The sequence below is a fragment of the Bubalus kerabau genome, chromosome 5, assembly GCF_029407905.1.
Source record: "Bubalus kerabau isolate K-KA32 ecotype Philippines breed swamp buffalo chromosome 5, PCC_UOA_SB_1v2, whole genome shotgun sequence".
NCBI lineage: Eukaryota > Metazoa > Chordata > Mammalia > Artiodactyla > Bovidae > Bubalus > Bubalus kerabau.
The window spans coordinates 81,106,710-81,129,282 of NC_073628.1; the positions used below are offsets into that span (position 1 = coordinate 81,106,710).

Below are 22,573 nucleotides of genomic sequence, written 5' to 3' on the forward strand. Positions count from 1 at the left end.
TGGAATGGGAGAAACTACTACATTAAACATTCAATAAATAAACTTCCCGGGGCTGGGGAAGGAGAGGAACGCCCGCAGGGTAGAAGGAACATATAAAAGACAAGTTAATGTATGCTATTAGCTTTAAACGAGCTCTAAAATTAACCAACACTTTATAAGCAGCTCTCAAAACTACTCTCACTCAGAATACAAAAACAATTACAAACCCAGGAATGAAAAAAACAACTGTTCAAGTCTAGAATATTAAAAAAGTGGATGAGACATCTGTCAAATTTTAGCAGACTAAGTGTAATGACCAAGGAACTCTGGGATCATTTTTGTTCTCTACCTAAAACTTAAAGCAGGCAGAGAAAAAAGATCAGAATGTTGTGCCTGTTAAAGTGGTTTCTATTAATTTCCAAATAAGGAAAGATGGAAGAAAAATATATATAAAATGTTAGAATGCAGATATAGGGACAGGTATTAGGATATAAAAGTCTATGTATAGTCAACTTGAATCAGAATTCTAAAAGTCACTGAAGTCCACAAACTGGGGGAAGGAAAAAAAAATCCCCAAATGCTCACTTTTTACCAGAGTTAACACCAGATTTGCAGATGAACTAGGACTGTAGGTTTCATCTTTCTCCACTTATACCTCCCTATCCTCTAAGGTCGGAGAAGGCAATGGCACCCCACTCCAGTACTCTTGCCTGGAAAATCCCATGGACGGAGGAGCCTGGAAGGCTGCAGTCCATGGGGTCGCTAAGAGTCGAACACGACTGAGCGACTTGACTTTCACTTTTCACTTTCATGCACTGGAGAAGGAAATGGCAACCCACTCCAGTGTTCTTGCCTGGAGAATCCCGGGGACGGGGGAGCCTGGTGGGCTGCCGTCAATGGGGTTGCACAGAGTCGGACACGACTGAAGCGACTTAGCAGCAGCGGCATCCTCTAAGGTGACGCTAATAAGGAGTCATAATCATCAACAGGCAGGCAACACAGGGGAAGGGGAAGAGGAATTAGACAACAATCTCCTGAGCAAGGCAGACTTCATTATTATTTTCACTTTTTTAGAAAAGCCAGGAAAATATATGCTTGCTTATGAAAATAGTCAGGTCTTTCAACTTACGTGAACCTAAATTATTAATTATAAACCTATTTTTTTTGTGTCAGTTAATGATGCAGCACACGCTGCCTGTCTCTCACTCTGGGCAAAACTAGAAATTAAATCATTCTTTTCCAAAAGAAGGCTCTGCTATCTAGAGGGTCAGGTTTCTACTCATGGGGACAAGTGAATTTCCAACTTTCCGGCTTATATAAGACATGCAAAATATGGGAGATTCACAAGGACAATAAGACTTGATACAACCATGATTCCACTAAGTTTTAAAGCTGGCCAGATTTGTTATCTGTTTGGGATGGAATGATGCACTCGAAATAACAACTCCAGTCTCAATTCCAGGAAATCATTAGACATGAAAGACAATTTCTCATTGTTTATTAAACTAAGAGTTACAAATTATTGTTTTAAACAGTTTCTGAGGGCCTAAAAACATGCTCCACCTCACTGGTAATTTGGGAAATGCAAACTAAAGCCACAGTGGGATAGGATTCCAAACCCACTGAAGGTTAAAGAGAACATGGAGCAGAAGGAACACTCTGCTTGACAGGCCTCCCTGTGACCTGGCAACTACTTCTAGGGACACTGGGAGACAAAAATGGTCACCAGGGCGGAAGGAAGGAAGCAAGGAAGAGAGAGGGAGGGAGGGAGGGAGGCATGAAGCGGGAAAACAACCCAATGTCCGCCCAAAGTAAAATGGAAATATAGCTTGTGGGAGAGCCCCAAAATGGAACAGCGGCACAGTGAAAAGAAACGTCAGCTACAGGCAACACCGCAGTGACTCTCAGAAGCCTCAGCGGCTGAAAAAAGAAGCCAGGGCATCGCTAGTACGCTTTATTCTATGTAAAGGTCAAAAACGGGCAGATAAACAATATTAGTTGTAGGAGTCATACAGAGGTGATACAACTATTATCAATAATAGTTGGTTATCAATTCCAGGGGGCAGTCACCAAAGATGTGAGAGGGGCTATGTCACGAGGGGCCCCACTGATGGCTGACAGCGCTCAGCTTCTGTTTCCCAGGCTGGATACCTGGATGCTTCACTGTGTTCAGTCTAGTAGCATCAGTATTTAAACTACACATCAGAAATGCTCTCGGTATCCACGATACATTTCACAAATTTTTAAAACTTCTGGTCAAATGTCCTTAAATGTTTTTTAAAATCACATTCCTTACTTAAATATAGCTCAATCACCAATATGAGCTATATTTTTTCAATATATGTTTTTAATAACACAAAACACCTATTACATAACACTGATTTTTAAATACAGTAATACATCAAAATTATTCTTCGATCTAGAGTTCAGAACACAAACAGTAAACGATCATAATAGCAACAATAAAAACTAAGAGCTGAGAGATAAAGAAGAGAACCTACAGTCTGTGGTTCTTCCTCTGACTCTCTCCCTTCTCTCCTAGAGCCTGAAAACAGGCCTAGTCACACCCTGAGCACAGCCAGAGAAGACGTTTCACCTTGGGCATCTTCCCGTGTCTGATGCCTGGGAAGGGTCCTGGGACCCGCCGCCTCATTTGTCTCTGGCTTTATCGCTTCTCCCTTCCTCTCAAGCCAGTCTAAAAACAAATACTAACCTCTACTTCTAAGATATGTAAATAAAAAAAATTTTTCCCTGTAAATAACAATGCCAACCAACATCTATCCATCTAAAACCTCAAGTCCATTTTTTTCTGGGTACAGCACTGATGTTATTATCCATTAGAATCATAAACTCAAAAATAAGAGAACAAAAGAGTAAAAAAATTAGCTCTGAAGTACATGTGATCTACTTTGTGACAAGTCTGATTTAGCAGGAAAACTTGAATCAGTTGGATTCTTACTCCAACAATGCATTTCTCTTGATCATCTTAGAAGCGGGGAGGAGAGTTCTGTGTACTTATCCGCAAAGATACAGCAAGATACAGCATCATTTGCCAAGTACTGAGGTCTTACTAGAGGATCTTTTGCTGGTCAAAAGCTATTAATCCCGCTAGATGCAACGCTGCATCACTGTCTTTTGTTGGTAAAGATGTCCCGGACAATAGCTGCTTCTAGACACACACACACACACACACAAGTTGCATTCACATTTGAGATCAAGGCTGCCCTATTTTCAATGCCTAGGACAATGTACCAACACAAAATGCTTTCCCAAATAATACGTGAAAGTCATTCAGTCGTGTCTGACTCTGCGACCTCATGGACTACACAGTCCATGGAATTCTCCAGGCCAGAATACTGGAGTGGGTAGCCTTTCCCTTCTGCAGGGGATCTTCCCAAGCCCACGGATCAAACCCAGGTTTCCCGCATTGCAGACGGATTCTTTACCAGCTGAGCCACAAGGGAAGCCTAAGAGTACTGAAGTGGGTAGCCTATCCCTTCTCCAGCAGATCTTCCTAACCCAGGAACCAAACCAGGGTCTCCTGCATTGCAGGCGGATTCCTTACCAACTGAGCTATCAGGGAACCCCCAAATAATAAGAACACTTATCAAATGACACCCTAGAGATACAGGATACACGAATGCAGTAATCAATACAGGTGTATCTAGTTGCTCCATACCATACAGAAATTGCGAGCACTGGGTGTAGCCTTCTTCCATCTCCTCGCACTTATCGGCAGCCGTCTGCATATCACTGTAGGTCATGGCAAACACGGCGGCTCCTGACTCCACCAAGAACTTACACACCTGGACATTGTTACAGGAGGCAGCGCAGTGCAGCGGGGTCCTGTGGAGGAGGACACAGCAGGGGCTAGAGACGGCTTCCCAAACTGAATGCCAATCGCTATAACAGAGTATCTGAAAAGAGAGTTCTCAAGTCTGTCATCTACCAAGCCCCTCCTGAAAACCTTTCACACCGATTTTTGAAAATCAGTTAAACACAGATATCTGAGCCCATCTGAGAATTACAGAGCCACGAAGGTAAATGTCAGGGTGCTGGACTACACCAGGGCCAGGGCAGCACAGCAGGTGAAAGGAATCAAGCACAGGAGTGAAAGGACATGGAAGGGTCTGACCATCTGAAGCAGGATAAAATGCATTTAGTTCCACGCTCTGGAGCATCCAGTCTAATTATTTCTGCCACAGTGGAGGTTGTAATTCTTTAAATAACAGGCCTTTTCTCAAAACATGCACCTTTAAAGATCCCTTTTGAAGGAACTAAATTGCACCTAAAGAACTCCCTTCATCCAACACTTAAAATCCTTAACTGAAACTTAATTGGGGGAAAAAAAATGCCGATTCAATCTGGATGAGAAAAAATGATCGTAAAATACACATCTCAATCTCTGGTGAGCAGACACTTATGAATACCATGACAGAGAATCTTCTCTAGCATCTCAAATGTTTTGTAATGTATTATAAATGACTCCAGATTCATAGTAAAGGTGGAAGAGTCAGGACCACTGCTCAAACTCAGAAGACAGGCTTGAGGACAGTCATCAGGCCCTGAAGTACATGAGATTTCACTTCTTTACCCTCTTCTCTCCTCCCCTCGTCATTTAATTCCCTTTGGGTCTTTCGGAATAGAAATTTATTTCCTATCACCCATCCCAAACACTGTGTTCAACAGTTTGGTGACTATTACTGTAGATTTCTGAACTGCATGGCTTTTTTAATAGTGAACAATTATACATAATCTAAACTCCCAATATTAGGAAAACAAAGGCATTATGACACCTTAAGAATTTGTTTTGCTTATGGTATAAAGTTAAACTAAAAAAGTAGGCATAAAAAAGACAAATACTACATGTTATCACTTATATGCAGAATCTAAAAAATAAAACAAACAAATGAATACAAGAAAACATGGAGACTCACAGATACAGAGAACAAACTAGCGGTTACCAGTGAGGAAAGTGCAGCAAGGAAGCCAGCAAGACAGGGATAAAGGACTCAGACAGACAAACTACTATGTGTAACATAAATACACTACAGCACAGGAAATAGAGCCAATATTTTACAAATAACTAAGCAGAGTATAATCTATAAAACCTTTGAATCCCTATGCTATACACCTGAAACCAATATAGTATTGTAACTCAACTATATCTCAATTAAAAAAAAAAAAAAACTCCACTGAGAGCTAAACTAAAAAAACAAAAAGAGAGACATAAAAAGCTATATATATATATATACACACACACATTCATAAATGAGCTTGAAGGAAGTATATTAAAATACTGACGGTGGGGTACACGTGGCTTGTTTTCCTCATTTCTCTATTTTTGCATGTTTCCATATTCAGCTCATATTTTATACATATTAATTTTTTAAAACTGCAACCAAAATGCTTCTCAGAGTATCATTTATAACAAAACAAAAAACTGGAAAACAGTCTAAATGTTTAATAAGGAGGAGACAGTCACGGTAAACGAGTCACAGCCAAGCGAGGAGAACCTATGCATGTAGGTGTCTGCAACTTATGTGTATACGTGTAAATTTTATATCACAATTATTTCCATATCAAGAGAAAAAACAGCCTATAAAATTAAAATACTTGAGTAAACATGGTGTGATTTACAACTTAAAAAAATTTCCCATATAGAAAGAAGTAGATTTTTGGTATTTTCCCCCCCAAAAAAGCATATCATAATTTAAAATTTTATTTTTTCAAAAAATTAAATACAAAATTTAGTATCCATTCAGTTATCCTGGTAACTACAGTTATCAGGAGTAACAGTAACTTATTTGGGCCTTTGATATTATTAGTTAATAATAATGTATTATCTTATGAACAATAATATTCATCATTTGCAATAGTATCTCCTGGGATTTATCCACAAACCAGTTCCACAAAATGCTCTATGAAAAATGGATTTCCACAGTCAAAAATATTTGGGAAAGGTTATAAATTATTCAATACAATCCCCTCTTAAGAGACATATGGTAGTTTCAGGGAGGTGGAAGGAACCTGCTTAAATCAGCATTTCTCAGATCTGCAGAAACATGCCAGTGAACTGTATACCACCTTGGGACATTTCTTATTTTTATTATTTAACTACTAAACTTCTAAAACTCCATCTGCTTCCAGAATGGGAGTGAGAGGACTGTTAACATGAGGACATATTAATTCCTTGAAAGTGTCTCCCACGTCTCCCCTTTTAGATTGTAAATAGCGTGAGGACATGCACTGACATACTTCTTTGCCTTCCAGAAGCACCCACAACACTGCTCCTCTGATGCCTACACAGCAGATACAAATGAAGCCAGAATGGAGTTTAAAAGAAAATCTTACCATCCATCACTGTCAGCAGCATTGACATTTACACCAAACTGCACCAGGAATTTCACAATTTCAGTGTGACCTGCACACACAGCGTTGTGAAGAGCTGTAATACCTTCATCATTAGGCAGGCTTGGGTCATCAACCTATAACGTCAACAAGAAGGGCGACTGTTACTCAAATTTCTTGTTGCCTGAATGATCAAATATTAGCTGGCTCTTTAGGATTAAGAGAACTGAAAGAAACTCTTGTAGTAATTTTTTTTTAAGAAAATCATAATTAAAACCTACAGAAGCCAAAAAAACTGTACCAAGAACAGTTCTAGAAGTAAGATAGACATTAAGTAGGCACTCACTATAAAAAGGTTTTTTAAAAACTGAAAAAGTCCCAGAAACTATAACCTTACAGTCATTTTTGTTTATTTATCCTCCAACTTCCCACCACAAATTAGTGTCTAAGCAGAAGTCACATTTGCCATAAAGAGGAAGAAAGGTCAAACTAAAAATATTTTAAATAGCAGGCTTCTGAAAAGTAGGGACCACAATTGAAACCACTGCAGAGTACAAATCCATACATGAACAATTTTTAAAGGAGGGTCATGATCTCCCTGGGAAAGCAAAGTAACCCCAGAGAAAACTGAACGTCCACATTATTGAAATTGTTACAGCCACACTCTTAAAACAGAGAAGCTGGTTGTGGAGCATGCTCAAGAGTTCCTCTCAACAAACCCAACTCCCAAAAGAGAAAACAATGTAAATTACAGTAGCTTTCTGATCAGAGCTTTAAAACAAAATACAAGGTCATATTTATGAAATTAACTAATTCAATCATACCTCATAAATAATTCTCTGTACAAGGTCAAATTCTCCCTCCAAAGAGGAATCTAGAAGCAAAGCGAGAGGGTTGAATTTCACCCTCATTCCATGTGCAATCCGCTCAGAACCAGTTTTACGCAAGTTTGTCCTTTTGCCCTGCAGAAGAAACACAGGGAAGATTTAGGAGACCAAAAAACAACATAAAGGAGAGGAATAACATCTCAGCTGAGTTAGTAAAAAGAACTTTAAAATATATATATTTAGCACATTTTATTAAAGTGTAACATTATACTAGAAAGTATATAAATCATAATACGTAGCTTAATATTTCTATATGCATATAACAGAGCGGAAAGAACTTAACTCTTTAAAACTTAGTGAAATCACAATTGGGTAACACTGGGCTAAGAGTAAAATCTGTAAAGCAGACTGGATTATTTGTCAAGGATCAAAATTAGCCAAGAGTGGTCTTTAAATTACCTAATATAGTAGAACAAACCCCACATGATTAATCTGAGCAAGAGCACAAACTCTAAATTGTGATAGCTGACATTTATTGAATGATTATTCTTTTATTCTTCACGAAAACTCTATTATCCTGTTTTACAGATAAGGAAATTGAGGCACACAGCCTGTAAACATCAGTCAGAGACAGAATCAAATCCGAGTAATCAGTCTTCTTCAAAACACTTCCTTTTAACCATTTCACAACATTAAGCCTCTTGTGGGGTTGGAGGGGAAAGTATATTATAAGGAAAAATATAAAGATCAGTCTGACTTAGATAAACCAGGGAAGAATCCTACCAGTCTTAAAATGCTATCACTATTTTATATTTGAAAATTTAACTGTATTCCAAGATACATGAATAAATTAATCAAGTCCTCTCTACATTTTAATACATCAGGCTTAAAAAAATTAGGCAACCAGATCTAACATTCTCCCTAAGATAGGTTTCTTAAACACAACCAACAGAGTAGAAACATTTCATAGGGTATGATATACCACACTTCTTTCTTTTATTTCAGATATGGAAACTACTGAGTTTTGAAAAACATTAAGTGGCAATCAATATATTTCACAAATGTGCAATGGCTAAAATGCTGTCTCTTGAAAAAAAAGAAGTGTAAATATTACATGGCAGCGATAATACAACTCATAAATAGTACAGTCATATCCACTTTCAAACAAAAGTACAAAATAGAGGCTTCTACTTAACACGAGCTAAGAAGGAAAAACTTCATAAATCACTTTCCTAGGAAGAGAGTAACAGAATCTTGCTTGTTTAACACTAAGAGAATCATGCCTCAGAACTTAGAAGCACGAATTTGTTAAAAAAAAAAAAAAGTATTAAGTTCTATTTTAAAACATTTCCCCTTACAATTCAATGTTCACTGTCTAAAACTTTTAAACAAATGTTGACTGTAAACTAGTAGCTAAAGCAACTTTGGATAATCATTATTTTTGAATACTACCACATCTAAAGATGTAATAAGGGATCAAATGTATAAAGCACTTAAAAAAAAGAAGCTTTAGCAATATTTATTTATTTAAATTTTTTTAGCCATGTGGCATGTGGGACCCTAGTTCCCCAACAAGGGATCAAAAACCCATGCCTCTTGTATGGAAGAGAGGAGCCTTAACCACTGGATCGCCAGCCAAGTACCTAGAGCAGTTTTTTAGAAATCCTTATAATATACTATGTTGCCTTTGCACAGGTTTTAAAAATTCATAGCTTGCATTCCTACTGAAATAAAATTGACTTCAAATTAAACTCTGAAAAAACCGACTTTAAAGACATTCTCAGGTTTTGATCTCACTACTTCAAAGAGGCATAACAAACTCCCAAAGAAAAGCTTAATATTTGGAAGGAGTCTGCGAGACATGCCCAAGTCAAAACATACAAAGCTTTAGAATAGCTTCATGTCATCTAAAATGTATGGGATGCGCAAAAGCAGATCTAAGAGGGAGCTTTACACACTTACCCCAGGAAACAAGAAAAACCTCAAATAAACAACCTAATTTTATATTTAATGCAACTAGAGAAAGAAGAACAAAGAAAACCCTATGTCAGCAGAAGGAATCACAAAGATTAGAGCAGAAATAAATGAAATAGAGACAAAAGAAACAACAGAAACGATGAATGAAACCAAAAGCTGGTTCTTCGAAAAGGTAAAACTGATAAACCTTTAGCCAGACTCATCAAGAAAAAAGGGAGAGGGCGCAAATCAATAAAATTAGAAACGAAAGACGGAAGTTACCACTGACACCACAGAAATACCCAGGACCTTAAGAGACTACTACAAACAATTCATGCCAATAATATGGACAACCTGGAAGAAATAGACAAATTCTTAGAAAGGTACAATCTTCCAAGGCTGAACCAGAAAGAAATAGAAAATATGAACAGACCAATTACAATTACTGAAACAGAATAACTTAATGTCAGAGCACCAGGAAACCTGAGGGATCACTATGATACCCGGAGATTTCAAACCAGGCTGAAGGCGAGGATGAGGCTAAAGATTGTATACCCTACTCTCTCCTACACCCCAATTCAAGCAGAACCCAATTCTTCCAGAACTATTACAATTTTATCTATGTTGGGAAGTTTGAGGTTCCATCTAAATATGACACTGAAAATCTGAAAATAAATTTCAATGCTAGAAAAAGTAAAGTTTGTAAGAGTGATGTCACCAACAAGAAGTTAAACCATCTGCCTTATTTCACAGAGCTAAACTAATGATAAAAAATTCCAAATGCAGTCTTTTCATTCTCAGTGTTGCTTCCCTAATATGCATGCAACACCAGCTACAGAAGAAACAGCAGACGTGGTATTTATAGGTATAAGAACAAAACTTTTGTTTCCTTCATAAGAAAGGGGTTCTTCCTAAAAAGTGAAAATGTTCATGATACTGAATATACTGCATTTGGATAACATTTGTAAGATCCACTCTGCCAAGAGAATTGCAAAATAAAAGGCAAGCTGTGGAAGACATCTGTTACAATCAGCAGTTTAAACACAGATCTTCATTTGTGAATGGCTGTAAGTACTCACTGGTGTTTTGCCGAGTTGTGACCATCAGCCACCGAGAAGGCTGTGACAAGATAAAAGCTTTCTGCAATGAAAGGTTTTACTTACAGGAGGCAGAGAAACCTGCCCAGTGATCTCAGGCGGACGCAAGCTCACAGAGTCTTCCCCCGGGCCTTCTGGTTCCCCAGATGGGTACGGCGGGGGTGGGTAGGGGGGGTACTCCTCCAGGTACACTTCCAGCAGAGGGGGAGCCTCTGGGTTTGGTTCTTCCACGCTGTTCTGGAAATTTGGGCTGCTGTCTGGGACTCCTTCAGGCACATACTCGAGGCCTGCAGAAGGAGCTGGTGTATCACTGCTCTCTGTATTGGTGCTCCCGGCCTCCTCCGGGGACACCGGCTCAGGAACCAGAGGGACCACCTCCTTCTCTGGCTCCACAGGCAAATATGGATTCTGGATCTCCAGTGGGCTTTCCGGGCTGGCAGTCCCAGAAGCAGACTTGGATGGGTAAGCTGGGACAGAAATGGTCTCCATGGCGGCGATGGTGGTCCTCTGATACAGAAGTTTCTGAATATTCGGCCCATTAGGACCCTCGGGCTCTGTAATAGAGCTGCGTTTCTTTAATGGCCGTGGGGCGTTCGACAGTTTCTTTCGTAGGGCTTCCAGGTCAGCATCACTCTGGTTTCGGTAAGGATTAGAAAGGAAAGGCAGTAATTTGGTTGGGCTGAGCGGCCGAGGAATCCTTTCATTTTCGTGGGTCTCCTGAACTGAAGAAACAGGCTCTGTTTCAGGTTCTGGGCTGCCAGATTTGCCCTGGTTATTGGAATAAATGTTCTCTGGGAGCTGCTGTTGGTTCTGAGCAGCAGCAATCACAGGCTTCCCATACACTAATTGGAATTGGGGGGAAAAAAAAGGCCTTGATTAATATTAAATAAAACTAGCAAATAACAGACAGAAGTAACAATAATTAAAGCCTCTTTTAATTTCATTGTTATTACATAAATACCCTTCAATACAACTAATTTTTAAAAATAACAAACAGAGCAAGGTTTCCACCATTGCATAATACATTTAGGTTAAATCAAAACCCTCACTGATTGTAAACAGGCCCCATTATTTTTTGTATCAATAAGAAAACGCTGCTGAGTACAGTTGTAAGAAATCACTTACATAGCATCCACATTTAAACTGTTGAAATGTAAAATACATAAATAAATAAAATGTCAAACTGTGAAAAAGATTTAGAATCAATGAAAACTGGTGATCCTTTCATGTGTCCAAATTAAAACTAAACATGCGTGATCCCATCTTTTACAGTTTTCAAAAGTAAGTCAATGTGAGAAATCATCTGGCTCACAAAATTATTAATAACCACCTATATTTACCAAAACTAGTCCCCTTAGACATTCTATCACCATTATCTAATTCCCAAATTATTATATGAGCAGTTCACACCAAAGATTCATGAAAAGAGAAAGATGAAGTATGCATACAAATTCTCTGCTGTGTAATTACTTCCACGACATTTGGGGCCACAATTACATGCTTATTTCATAACTAGAAAGCCTTTTCATTCATTTAAAACATACTGAATTGTATTCTAGTCCCATAAAGTAATGACTCTTAGAAAGGACCCAACAAATGATCAGACCATGTACATTTAACACAAAGTAATCTTTTGATGTTTTATATTTAAGTAGTAGCTGTGTCCTCATTAGAACAACTTAAAATACAGTAGAGAGCATTAAAAAAAAAAAAAAAAAAAGGCATTCACAGAGGCAGCTGTCCAATCCTCTATGCCCCAAGAACATCTGGAGGGAAGAAACAGCCTTCTGCACGGTAATTACCCACAGGCACTCTTCCCCCTTCACCGAGGGGCTTGTCCGAGAACAGGAAACAAACACGTGGGAAATTCAACACCGGAGGTGATGTCATCTCTACAGGTTTTACTTATCTATTTCATTCATTCATTTCATTTTACTTATATTTTATCTACCTATCATTTTCAGCTACCACAACAGCTGGCATTTAGCAAAACTCCTTTAAACTCCCCACGTAGAACAGGAAAAAAGTGAAAGTGAAGTCAGTTGCTCAGTTGTGTCTGACTCTTTGCAACCCCATGGACTGTAACCCACCAGGCTTCCCTGTCCTTGGGGATTCTCCAGGCCAGAATACTGGAGTGGGTAGCCATTCCCTTCTCCAGGGGATCTTCCCAACCCAGGGATCAAACCCGGGTCTCCTGCTTTGCAGGCAGATTCTGTGCCATCTGAGCCACCAGGGAAGCCCTATGCAGAACAGAAGCCATACTGAAATAAAATTCTTAAGACAAAAGCATCAGTCAAAGCAGGTACAAGTCACCGTCCTGTTTACAGAGAGAGGGCAGCTCCAGTGAAGGACAGAAACACATCCACACAGGTGAAGATGAGACCCAGAATCTTACCGCTTGGAAAGTGGGGCGCTCGGGGATGGGGCTTGGTCAGCGCGCTCTGCACGGCCTGTTGGAAGTTTTTCCCGGGAGCCTGGTGCTGTGTGTACATGGAGTATATGGAGCTGGCGGCCACCGTCTGGGGTTTTCTGAAGGGTGGAAGGAGGGTGTCCTTGGAAGGCTGAGGTGTGAAGGGTCGGACAGCGGCAGCAGGGGGACTCTCTTGCTTAGAACCTGGAGGAAGGGTCTGGTCTGCTGGGCCCACTGAAGGCCCGCCGGGGGCCAGCAGGCCCCTCTGCTGCTGCACGGTGGGTTTGGGTTTACCTCCCATGGATGCAACAGCTGCTGACAACTGCGGAGCAGTTCCATCTGGCTTCATGTCGGATGGTGACTGGTTAGTTTGTCCGAAATAAGGCAAGTTTATCTGTTTTGGTTTTGATGGGACAGGAGGTGGTACCTTAGCCACATTTTTATTTGCAGCCTGTAAATATACACACATATCCAGTTAAAATACTGTGTAACTGGGTACATGGAATGTTCCAGATAACCTAAGTTTTACAAGTGTCAATATAGACTGAAAAGATTAGCTCTACATTGAAAGGTCATTAAAAAGTTTTAAATCTCTGAGTTTAATCACATGTAAAAGGACCTTCAGTAATGCAATACAATTCCTATACCCGGTACGACTTCCTCCAAGTTACCCCTTCCTACTGGGGCAACTGTTTAAGTGTCCACTTGAAAACCTTTTAATTGCCATTTTACATATTCACAGATGGCACCAATAGCTGAAAACCATTCCTGTTCAATGGAACTTCATGCAATCTGGGCCGTGTTGTAAAAAGAAAAGAGAAAAAAAAAAAAAACAACTCCTAACTGGATCACACAGCCACAGCCTGGTTGTCAAAGGTTGGGATTCTAACAGTTATGGAAGATTTACCATCAAATTGCTTGATACTGCCTTAACCCCAAATTTTGAAGAGACAATGTAACTAAGCAGTGTGAACATGATGTTCTTTAATGCACTTGTATTTTTTAGAGAGTCGCACAAAATAATACCCACAAGCCAGTCAGTCATGCTCCTCCTGTATGATGGGAGACCACAAATACACTTAAGTAACAGAACTGAAAATAACAGAATGCAGTTATATTTTCTAATCTTCCAGATTTTGTTTATTCTCCCTCACATTAATACTTTCTCTTTTGAAAAATGCACAAAGAATTACTATTAAATGTTAAAACTGGGACGTCCTCACATACCTGAGCATCCCGCAAGATGTCTTCACTGCTCTGGTTCTTCCTCAGGGTACCGAAGGCAGGTGGGGCGGCAGACTGGTCCACAGTGTCGAACATCGAAAAGGGACGCACTTTCTTCTCCTTCTCCCTCAACGGAACCTCTCCATCATCCACTGAAGATGACAGAAAAAAAAAAAAAAAATCACTCTAATAATCAAACTGCTTGTGATAAAAATTTCTTATTCACGTTACTCTCTCCACAATCTCTTTGAAATCCTATAGTCATTAAATGCTCTATTTTTAAATTAAGTCGATTAAGGAATAACCCCGCACTACAATGCTAGTACCTTAATTCCCCTGCTAAAGGAAGCTGTTCTAGAAATTAACAGGGTCCCTGGTTTTAACACACTAGAAAGTAGCAATCTAAAAAAGAATACTTAGAGCCCTCAGACAGCCAAAAGAGAATACTCAGGAACAGCACAAGTAAACCTCACCTTGGTCTGGAACATTCCCAGAGCTTTTAGACACAGAGGCAGAGGCTTGGCTAGAGAAAAGATCTGCATTCGGAGGAGTCCAATCAGGGCCAAGCAGATGGATTTTAGAGCCTAGAACACAGAAAAGTAGCTGCAATAACCCGGCATGCTAAGGAGATTTTTAATTAGTCCCTTTGCTGCTAAGATGTTTAATCCCGTGAAAGTGAAAGTCGCTCAGCTGTGTCTGACCCTTTGCGACTCCGTGGACTGTACATACACAGTCCATGGAATTCTCCAGGCCAGAATACTGGAGTGGGTAGCCTTTCCCTTCTCCAGGGGATCTTCCCAAACCCAGGGATCAAACCCAGGGCTCCTGCATTTTAGGCAGATTCTTCATCAGCTGAGCCACAAGGTAAGCACTTAATCTCTAAAAATCGGTTTAAATATCAGACTCACAACAAGCCCGGTAAACTTACTTAGAAACATCAGATTTTATACTTGTATTAACAATTTAAGAGTGTTCTCATTTACTTAAAATAATCACGATCAACACAAAGTCTGCCTGAAGCAGCAAGGACACGACTTCTCACAGGGTAAGGAAAATCACCATCACACCCAGAAAACGACTTCCAATTCAGCAAACCAAGGGCTCGCTGGTGTGTCTTACGTAACGGCCACAAGTGATGTATGCACAACAAAAGCAAAAACGCGTGCTTTCAGCCCGTGACTCTGACCACAGCCTTGGATAAATCAAAATATTCAAGTGTTTTCTACACTGGCATTTAAGTTTCAAAGCTGCAGCTTTTCTTTTACAGAAGTAACTCTTTCTGCAATAAAACCCAGACTACGTGGCACTACTGCGTCACAGTGGTTAACTGCAGCAAAATAATAAATAACTTTACACTTAGCTATTATTTACACATGATAGTGGCTAGGGAAAAGACACAATTCTATTTTTTTCTCCTGAATAATAAGCTCATTAAAGGATACTTTCACCCAGCTTTTCCTACAACTCTCCTTTCATTTTCTCCTCTTATTAATATAACACTCTGGCGTGCACCCCCACCCTCCAAAATATCTGAGGACTACACACAGAAAGCAAAGGTCACTAACACAAGGAGCCTCTATTACCTTCACTTTTTAAAAAAATGTATTATTTTTTGATAACTGAAGGATAATTGCTTTACAGAATTCTGTTGTCTTCTGTCAAACCTCAACATGAATCAGCCACAGGTATACAATATCCTCTCCCTTTTGAACCTCCCTCCTTTTACCTTCACTTTTATCTCCCAGTGTTTCCTTTTATTCTAAACATTATCCGTAGGCAAATTCTCGTGCAGAAGCACATACGAATAGAAAACACCAACCATCAACGGAGTGGACCCACCACCTCAGTCTGCAGAGATGACACCGCTAACACATATCTGGCCTTTTTACACAACAGGGAAGGGTCTCAAGCTGTTAACATCAGATCAAAATTTCTTTATTAATGAGAAGAAATTCAAACCAATGTTAAGGTTTTCAAAAAACCTGATGTTTTATTTCATTTCCTGAGCAGAACTGTATCATTGAGCATTAAGAAAATTATCATTTCTTAACCCCAAAGAACACAAGGAGGTTTTTAGAATTTCAACACAAACAAGGAATAAATAGGAAGGCACCTTTAAAACTCAAAACTTGGCGGGGGGGGCGGAATCTAAACTGAAAAAAAAAAAAACAACTTGCTGTGAAGCACAAATAAAAGAAAGGTATACCAAAATAAATAAATAAATAAAACTCAAACTTGAGGGAAAAATCACAGTGAGGAGGGGAACAGCCAGGCCACGGAAGGACTAGGAAGTGCCTGATTTTACCTTTCGCTTGCGAGGCGGCCCCAGATCTCATGTTGGGCAGCGTCTGGACTTTCATGGGCCCCTCGGAAGCCTGCGTGGCCCCAGGCCCATCGGGCAGGGCTGGCTTCACCAGAAGTTCAGGCCGTGACGGGATCCGGGGCATAGTCGACGACTGGATATAGGGACCAACTGCCGCCACGCGACTCTGCCCCGACGCCCCCGGCTGGGGCACGTGTCCATCAGACGAGACCTTATTCGGAGAAAGCACAGGGCCTTTAGTATTGCAAGTCAGACCGGATCCAACTCAGAAAAGCCTGTGACACCATGATAATTTTAACTGCTAAAATCCAGCACTTTCAGGATCTAGCCATTGAGTGTACCAGAAACATCCCCCAACAAAAACACCCCTGGGTGAAGTCTCACCCACACTTCATTACAAGAATTAGAAAGAAGAGCAGAGCTACAGAGGGGATTATATTAACAGTACAAGAAGAGTGGACTCTCTTTCAAGGAGCCACAAGGTCCTGTCTCTTTTCAGAGGATGTGCCCAGCAGTGTTTCTGAAATATGCAAGCACTGACCTCACTGGGATGGTCAGTGTCCCCTCCTCCTGGCCCTGGCCAACCACACACTTACTGGAAGGTTCTCTTTCTGCTGCAGGGCCGCCTTCTTCTTCCACAGCCGGTCCCTGAGCTCATTAACACGCTTGTCCATCACTGCCACTTCTGAATTGCGCTTATTCAAACACTCCCTTTGTTGTTGCAGCTTGGCATTCTGCTCCTGGTTCAGTTTGTTTCTTAACTGAATAAAATTAGGGGAGAAAAAGGTAGCCAAGGAGTAGGCAGAAAAATTTCTCAAACAGATAATCACACGGTTCACTATTATATAATTTCTAAAAATGTAAGGTCCCTCCACACTTCTCATCTCATGGTTTAAAATGAAGTGTTAGACCACCGGCTGTGGTCACAATGAACGCCTCAAGTTTCCTGTTTGAGGTATCATAAAGTTTATTCTGGATTCTGTGGAGTTTAGGTCTTCCTCCCCGTCCCCACCCCTTTAAGGAAAAGAGGTGGAAATCCAGGACTTCCTGCCCTGTATGTGGACAACACTGTGGTGCTGGAGATGAGGTGCCACCGAAATGTCACAAGAGGCCACCATTTACCTGAAGCTCCTTGTAGAGCCGATCAAGCTCAGCCACCGCGGACTGGTTGTCATGGTGACCGTCAATCCTGCCATTCTTCAGCATTTCCAGTTGTCTTGTAAGTTCCTCTACTTTTGACACAGCCAGAACAAGCTCCCTCTGCTTTTGCTGGAACAAACTATTCATCTGTTCAATTTCCTCCACTAAAGGAAGAACGAGAAAAGCAACAATTGTTGAAAAGAAAAATGAGAAGGGATCGCTTCCTGGGCAACCTAAGATGTACCATAAACTTCCTCATAAAAAGCAAAGAAAATTTTCAGAAATGTCCTAGAACCAACCAATTCCTATATAATCAACTGAAGTCAACAAAGACATCTATAAACCAAATCACTAAAGTTTTAATTAAAATGGCATTATAATCGATGGAGCTATTAATATGAATAAAAATCCTTGCCTTCATTGAACCTTCAGTCAAAAAACTATTTAGAGAAAGAGAAAAAAAAAAATACTCTATATTCCAAAAAAGAACCTTGTCTAAAACATTCAATAGCTGAATTCAACTCAGGGGAACCAGCAGCTTCGAAACTGCAGTGAATTATACTTTTCCCAAAAAATCCTTCTAAAGTGACCTACATACAAAGCCTCATCTTAGTCCTCTTACTACAAATTTATACAAACTTCGTACACCAGTGTTTTTCTATACGCAAACAGTCTGCGGCATTTAGCACCGACGTAAACTGACTGGGAGCAACTTACCAAGCTTCCCATTGCTCAGCCTCTTCTGTTCCACGTGGCCTTTAAGTGCTCTCACTTTTTTTAGCTTCGCTTCCTGATTCTCAGCTATTTCTTTGAGCCTCTTAAGCTTTTCTTGTTCAGCCGCTTGTTGCTGTTGACGCTGATCTTGCTGTTTCAGAAACTTCAAGCGCTGTTCCTAAAGATATAAGCCATCATCAGACATGTCATTTTAAACAGCAGACCACTAACCTACAATCACCCTGAGATGCCCAGACTGACGTGCATCTGTGGCATTGCTCCGGTCTTACCATCTGTCCTCACGCTGCCATCAGAACCACCTGGAGCGTTTGTGAAAAACAGACGCTCCTGAGCTCAACCCTAGGATCTACTTAAGGCGGTAAGATCCAGGAATCAGTACTGTTATCCAAGTGGTCCTTTTGTAGCAGGCAAGCAGTGATCTGTGAACTAGTTTTCATGAGCTGCAGCCATTAATATTAAGAAGGAGCTCATGCAGAGATGGGAGGCGGTAAAAGAAAGCTATTAAATGACACACTTTGAAGTTAAATTTGGATTCAGACTCAAGCCCTGCCACTTATTAGCTATGAGACTTTGGGGCAAATTATATAACCTCATTGAGTCCACAAGTCTGCGTCTTCACCTATAAAATGAGACGAGCACTAGTCCCTCTAGGGCTGCAGCGAGGATTCAATGCAGCGTGCAGTGGATCTCTGTGAACAGCGTCTTACATAGTTAGGGCACACTCGGCATGCTTAGAAAAGAGCCAAAGAACTACTTTCTAAAGAATGCCTTTAGCAAACTGCAATTACGCACCTTACAATTTTATTCCTATTATATCTAAAATTTCAACTGAGGAAAACAGAGCCACACAATTTATACTCAAGGGTAAACTTCTCAGATTTGTATGGCTAACACATACAAGGACACAGATAGTTTCAAAATAAGACCTTGATTTTAAAGATTTATGCTGTTAACAATCGAATTTTTTATTTGAATTCACGTCCTTGCTACTCAAGGAATGCTGCATCAGCACCACATGGGATCGCATTAGAAATGTAAAATGTCAGACCCGCAACCCACACCTACTGAATCAGAACATGCATTTTTAACAAAATCCCTAGGTGATTCATACGCACATTAAAGTATGAGAAGCAACAATACACAGGATTTTGAAAAAGCTGGTGTCTAACATCAAAAGTAGAAAAGGATGCATAGGTACATTTGGTGCCACTAACCCTATGATGTAAAAAAAACAGCTGTTAAATGCCTTTAAATACTGTGTTTTCTACTTGGGAACCATATGGAAAAGTTTAATTTGTAATTTCAATACATATTTTAAGTGTTAAAAAAGAAAAGAAAAGGATGCATAGGAACCCTAAGAAGTATTACAGGGAAGCCACAGTGCATTCTGAGAATGACGTTGAAGATTCCCTGGCGATCACTTCAAAGCCATGCTAGGGACCTTGCTACTCAAATCCTCAGGTGTCCACCCCAGTGTCAGTGAACTTACAGACCCTCAAAGACTGGTAAGCGAAAATACTGAGTGTTTAGACCAGGGCTGACAGACTACACAGCCTACTGTCTGTGTTCGTAAGCAAAGTTCTCTTGGCACATGGCCACATCCGTTCGTTTACCTATTGTTTATGGCTGCTTTCCAGCCACAAATGCAGAGCTGAGACTGCACAGCCTGCAAAGCCTAAAATATTTCGGCCCTTCAGAAAGTCTGACAACATCTGGTTTAGACTATTAGCCCAAGGCTCGCAAGAGCAGCCGCAGGAAGACTGGTTTTGAGAGTGATGGAGAAACTTCCCATATTTTCTCTGTTCAAGGAGAAGACAAGGTTTAATTTGTGGGTGGAGAATGTCCCCAAGTAGAGGCAAGCAGCCTGTTTTCGGTGCCAAGCAGTAGCTGGGGACAGGTGAGCATGAGACTTTGAAGTTCCTCCTGATTCAAGATGAAGTCAGCCCAGACTAGTGCCTGCAAGCAAAGCTGAAAGGCTCTTTACGCCTTCCCTGTTTTACTGACACTCGGCACAGCGTGGTTAACTTTGATCAGGATCGGGCCGAGGAGGATCTAAAACAACTGAATGATTTTAGGATTTCCACAAAACGCTACAGTGAAGAGAAGAAAGCACCACACGGCAGATACCTGTTGGGCTGATGTTATCAACTCATATGTGAGGGAACCGGCTTACTAGCAAGGGTGTAATGTAAACAGCTTTACTTACACATGAACGGGAGTGGCCTGTTAGGTCTCTGAAAACATGGCCATTACCTTAGTGGCCAGCATTTGTTGCTGGGCCTCAATCTGTTGCTGCTGGCGGGATGCCATTTCCTGAAGTTCAGCAAGTGTCAGATCCATTCTAGGACTATTAACCTACCAAAAAAAGTGCAAATAATCCAACTCACTATAAAATGATCACGGAGACTCCTCCCTCAAATCATGTAATCATGACAAAATTATTTAGCTATTTTTCTCCCATCATATTAAAGAACTCATTAATTTTTATATTACTATTCCCATATTGACTTAAGATTTAAAACATAATGATACACAGACTCTTTTAAGTTGTAAATTTAAATTAAATAGTTTCAGTACCGACACAAATGGAACCATCTGGAATCACCTTGTTCTGCAGTTAAATTAGGAAGGCAGTATTTGAACATATCAAACATGATGTTGGGGTATTGGCAGCAAACTTAGAATACAGTCATTAAAACACCCTTTAAAAATGTAACACTGGAATTTAAAAAATTCAAGACACAGTAGGTCATCAGAGACAAAGCAAGATGTCTACTATACTCCCTAAACATCCATTCCACATGGTCCTAAGACGTTCTCGCTAGAAAGAAAGGAAGGCAGGAAGAAAGAAACTATATCCAGATTGCAAAGGGAAAAATTTTCTCTTTACTCAAGGAAAACATAATCATCTATGAAGAAAATTCTATGGAATCTATAAAAAGCTACTAAATAAGTTATTTAGCAAGAACGCAGGATAAAACATCAATAGCCAAAATCAACGATATTTCTATACATTAGCAAAACCCAGAAAACTGAAAAAAGAAATTTTGTAATATCATTAAGATTAGCATAAAAGCATGAAGCACTCAGGAATAAATTTGACAGATGCTCAGGCCTGACACTGAAAACTTCAAAACATGGCTGAGAGAGAGAAGACCTATTTGGGGAGGAATACTGTGGTGCTTGTGAACTAAAAAGCTCAATATTGTCAAGATGGCAATGTTTCCCATACTGACCTACAGAGCCAAGACAATACCAACCCAAATCCCAGTAGGCTTTTTAAAAAAAAATAAATCAACTGGCAAATTCTACAATTTCATATGGAAGTGCAAATGAGACAGAATAGCCAAAACAACTTCGAAAAGAAGAGTTAGAAAACATACACTGCCTGACTTCAAGACTAAACACGCTTTAGTGATCAATACATTGTGTTACTGATATCATGTCAGATAAACAGATCAATGAAACAGAAGACAGAGTACAAAAACAGACCCACACCTACACTGGTAATTGATTTAAGAGAAAGGGCAGTTGAGTAGACAAAGAAGAGTCTTTTCAACAAATGCTGCTTGTACAACTGGATATCCACACACAATTAACAAAATGCACTTCTCTCACAATACATGCAAGTGTTAATTCAAAATGGATCCTAAACTCAGATGCAAGATCTAAAACTTCTAAGTTGATTAATTATACTGTATTGAAGTCATAGACTGGGAAAAATATTTGCCAATTATCTATCTAATAAAAAACCTTGGATCCAGCATATATAACAGAACTCTTAAACTCAATAAAAATGAAGCAAACAACCCAATCATGAAAAAGATAAGCAAAAGAGGTGAACAGGAAGTTCCCTAGTGGTCTAAAGGTTAGGATTCATTTATTTCACTGCCCTAGCCTGGATTCAAAACCTGGCTGGGAAACTGAGATCCCAAAAGCCCTGCAACATGATAAAAAAAGAAGTGAACAAATATTAACACTTCACTAAAGACAATATATGAATGGTAAATAAGTACATGATAGATGCCCAATACCATCAGCCATCAGAGAAATACAAAACAAAACCAGAATGTACTACCATCACACACCTAGCAGAAGCCAAAATTAAAAGGACTGACCATACCAAATGTTGGCAAGGATGTGGAAAAACTAGAACTCTCTGATGAGGACTATATAATAAAACAATAACTTTGGAAATCAGTCTGACAGCTTCTTAAAAAGTTAACATATGAACCAACCATTTTACTCCTAAGTATTTACTTTAGAGAAATAGTAATAAAAGCATATGTCCATACAAAGATGTATACCCAAGTACTCATCACAGCGTGATACAGAATAACTAAACAATCAAAATGCCCAACAGATGAATGGATAAGGAGTGGTATAACCAGACAATAGAATATCTCTCAGCAATAAAAAGGATCAACTACTGATACACAACAAAATGAATAAACCTCCAACTATTTATCCTGAGCAAATTCAGACAGAAAAGAGTATATACTGGATGACTCCATTTATACTAGATTCTGGA

General features: G+C 39.8%; 1 protein-coding gene across 3 annotated transcripts in view; it reads right to left on the reverse strand.

Moving 5' to 3' along the window:
* Positions 1-22,573, reverse strand: part of TP53BP2 (tumor protein p53 binding protein 2) — a 67,544-nt gene that overhangs the window by 3,754 nt on the left and 41,217 nt on the right. For 2 of the 3 annotated variants that reach the window (XM_055581964.1, XM_055581963.1), the window contains exons 5-16: positions 20,296-20,397; positions 18,025-18,199; positions 17,290-17,471; positions 16,764-16,928; positions 16,150-16,378; positions 14,318-14,428; positions 13,848-13,996; positions 12,606-13,071; positions 10,277-11,052; positions 7,155-7,292; positions 6,334-6,467; positions 3,659-3,825 (exon numbers count right to left, since the gene is read on the reverse strand). In XM_055581964.1, coding sequence (XP_055437939.1) covers positions 3,659-3,825; positions 6,334-6,467; positions 7,155-7,292; positions 10,277-11,052; positions 12,606-13,071; positions 13,848-13,996; positions 14,318-14,428; positions 16,150-16,378; positions 16,764-16,928; positions 17,290-17,471; positions 18,025-18,199; positions 20,296-20,397 — 2,794 coding nt within the window. The remainder of the gene's footprint in view (positions 1-3,658; positions 3,826-6,333; positions 6,468-7,154; positions 7,293-10,276; positions 11,053-12,605; positions 13,072-13,847; positions 13,997-14,317; positions 14,429-16,149; positions 16,379-16,763; positions 16,929-17,289; positions 17,472-18,024; positions 18,200-20,295; positions 20,398-22,573) is intronic. The other variant, XM_055581965.1, reaches the window with a different exon arrangement.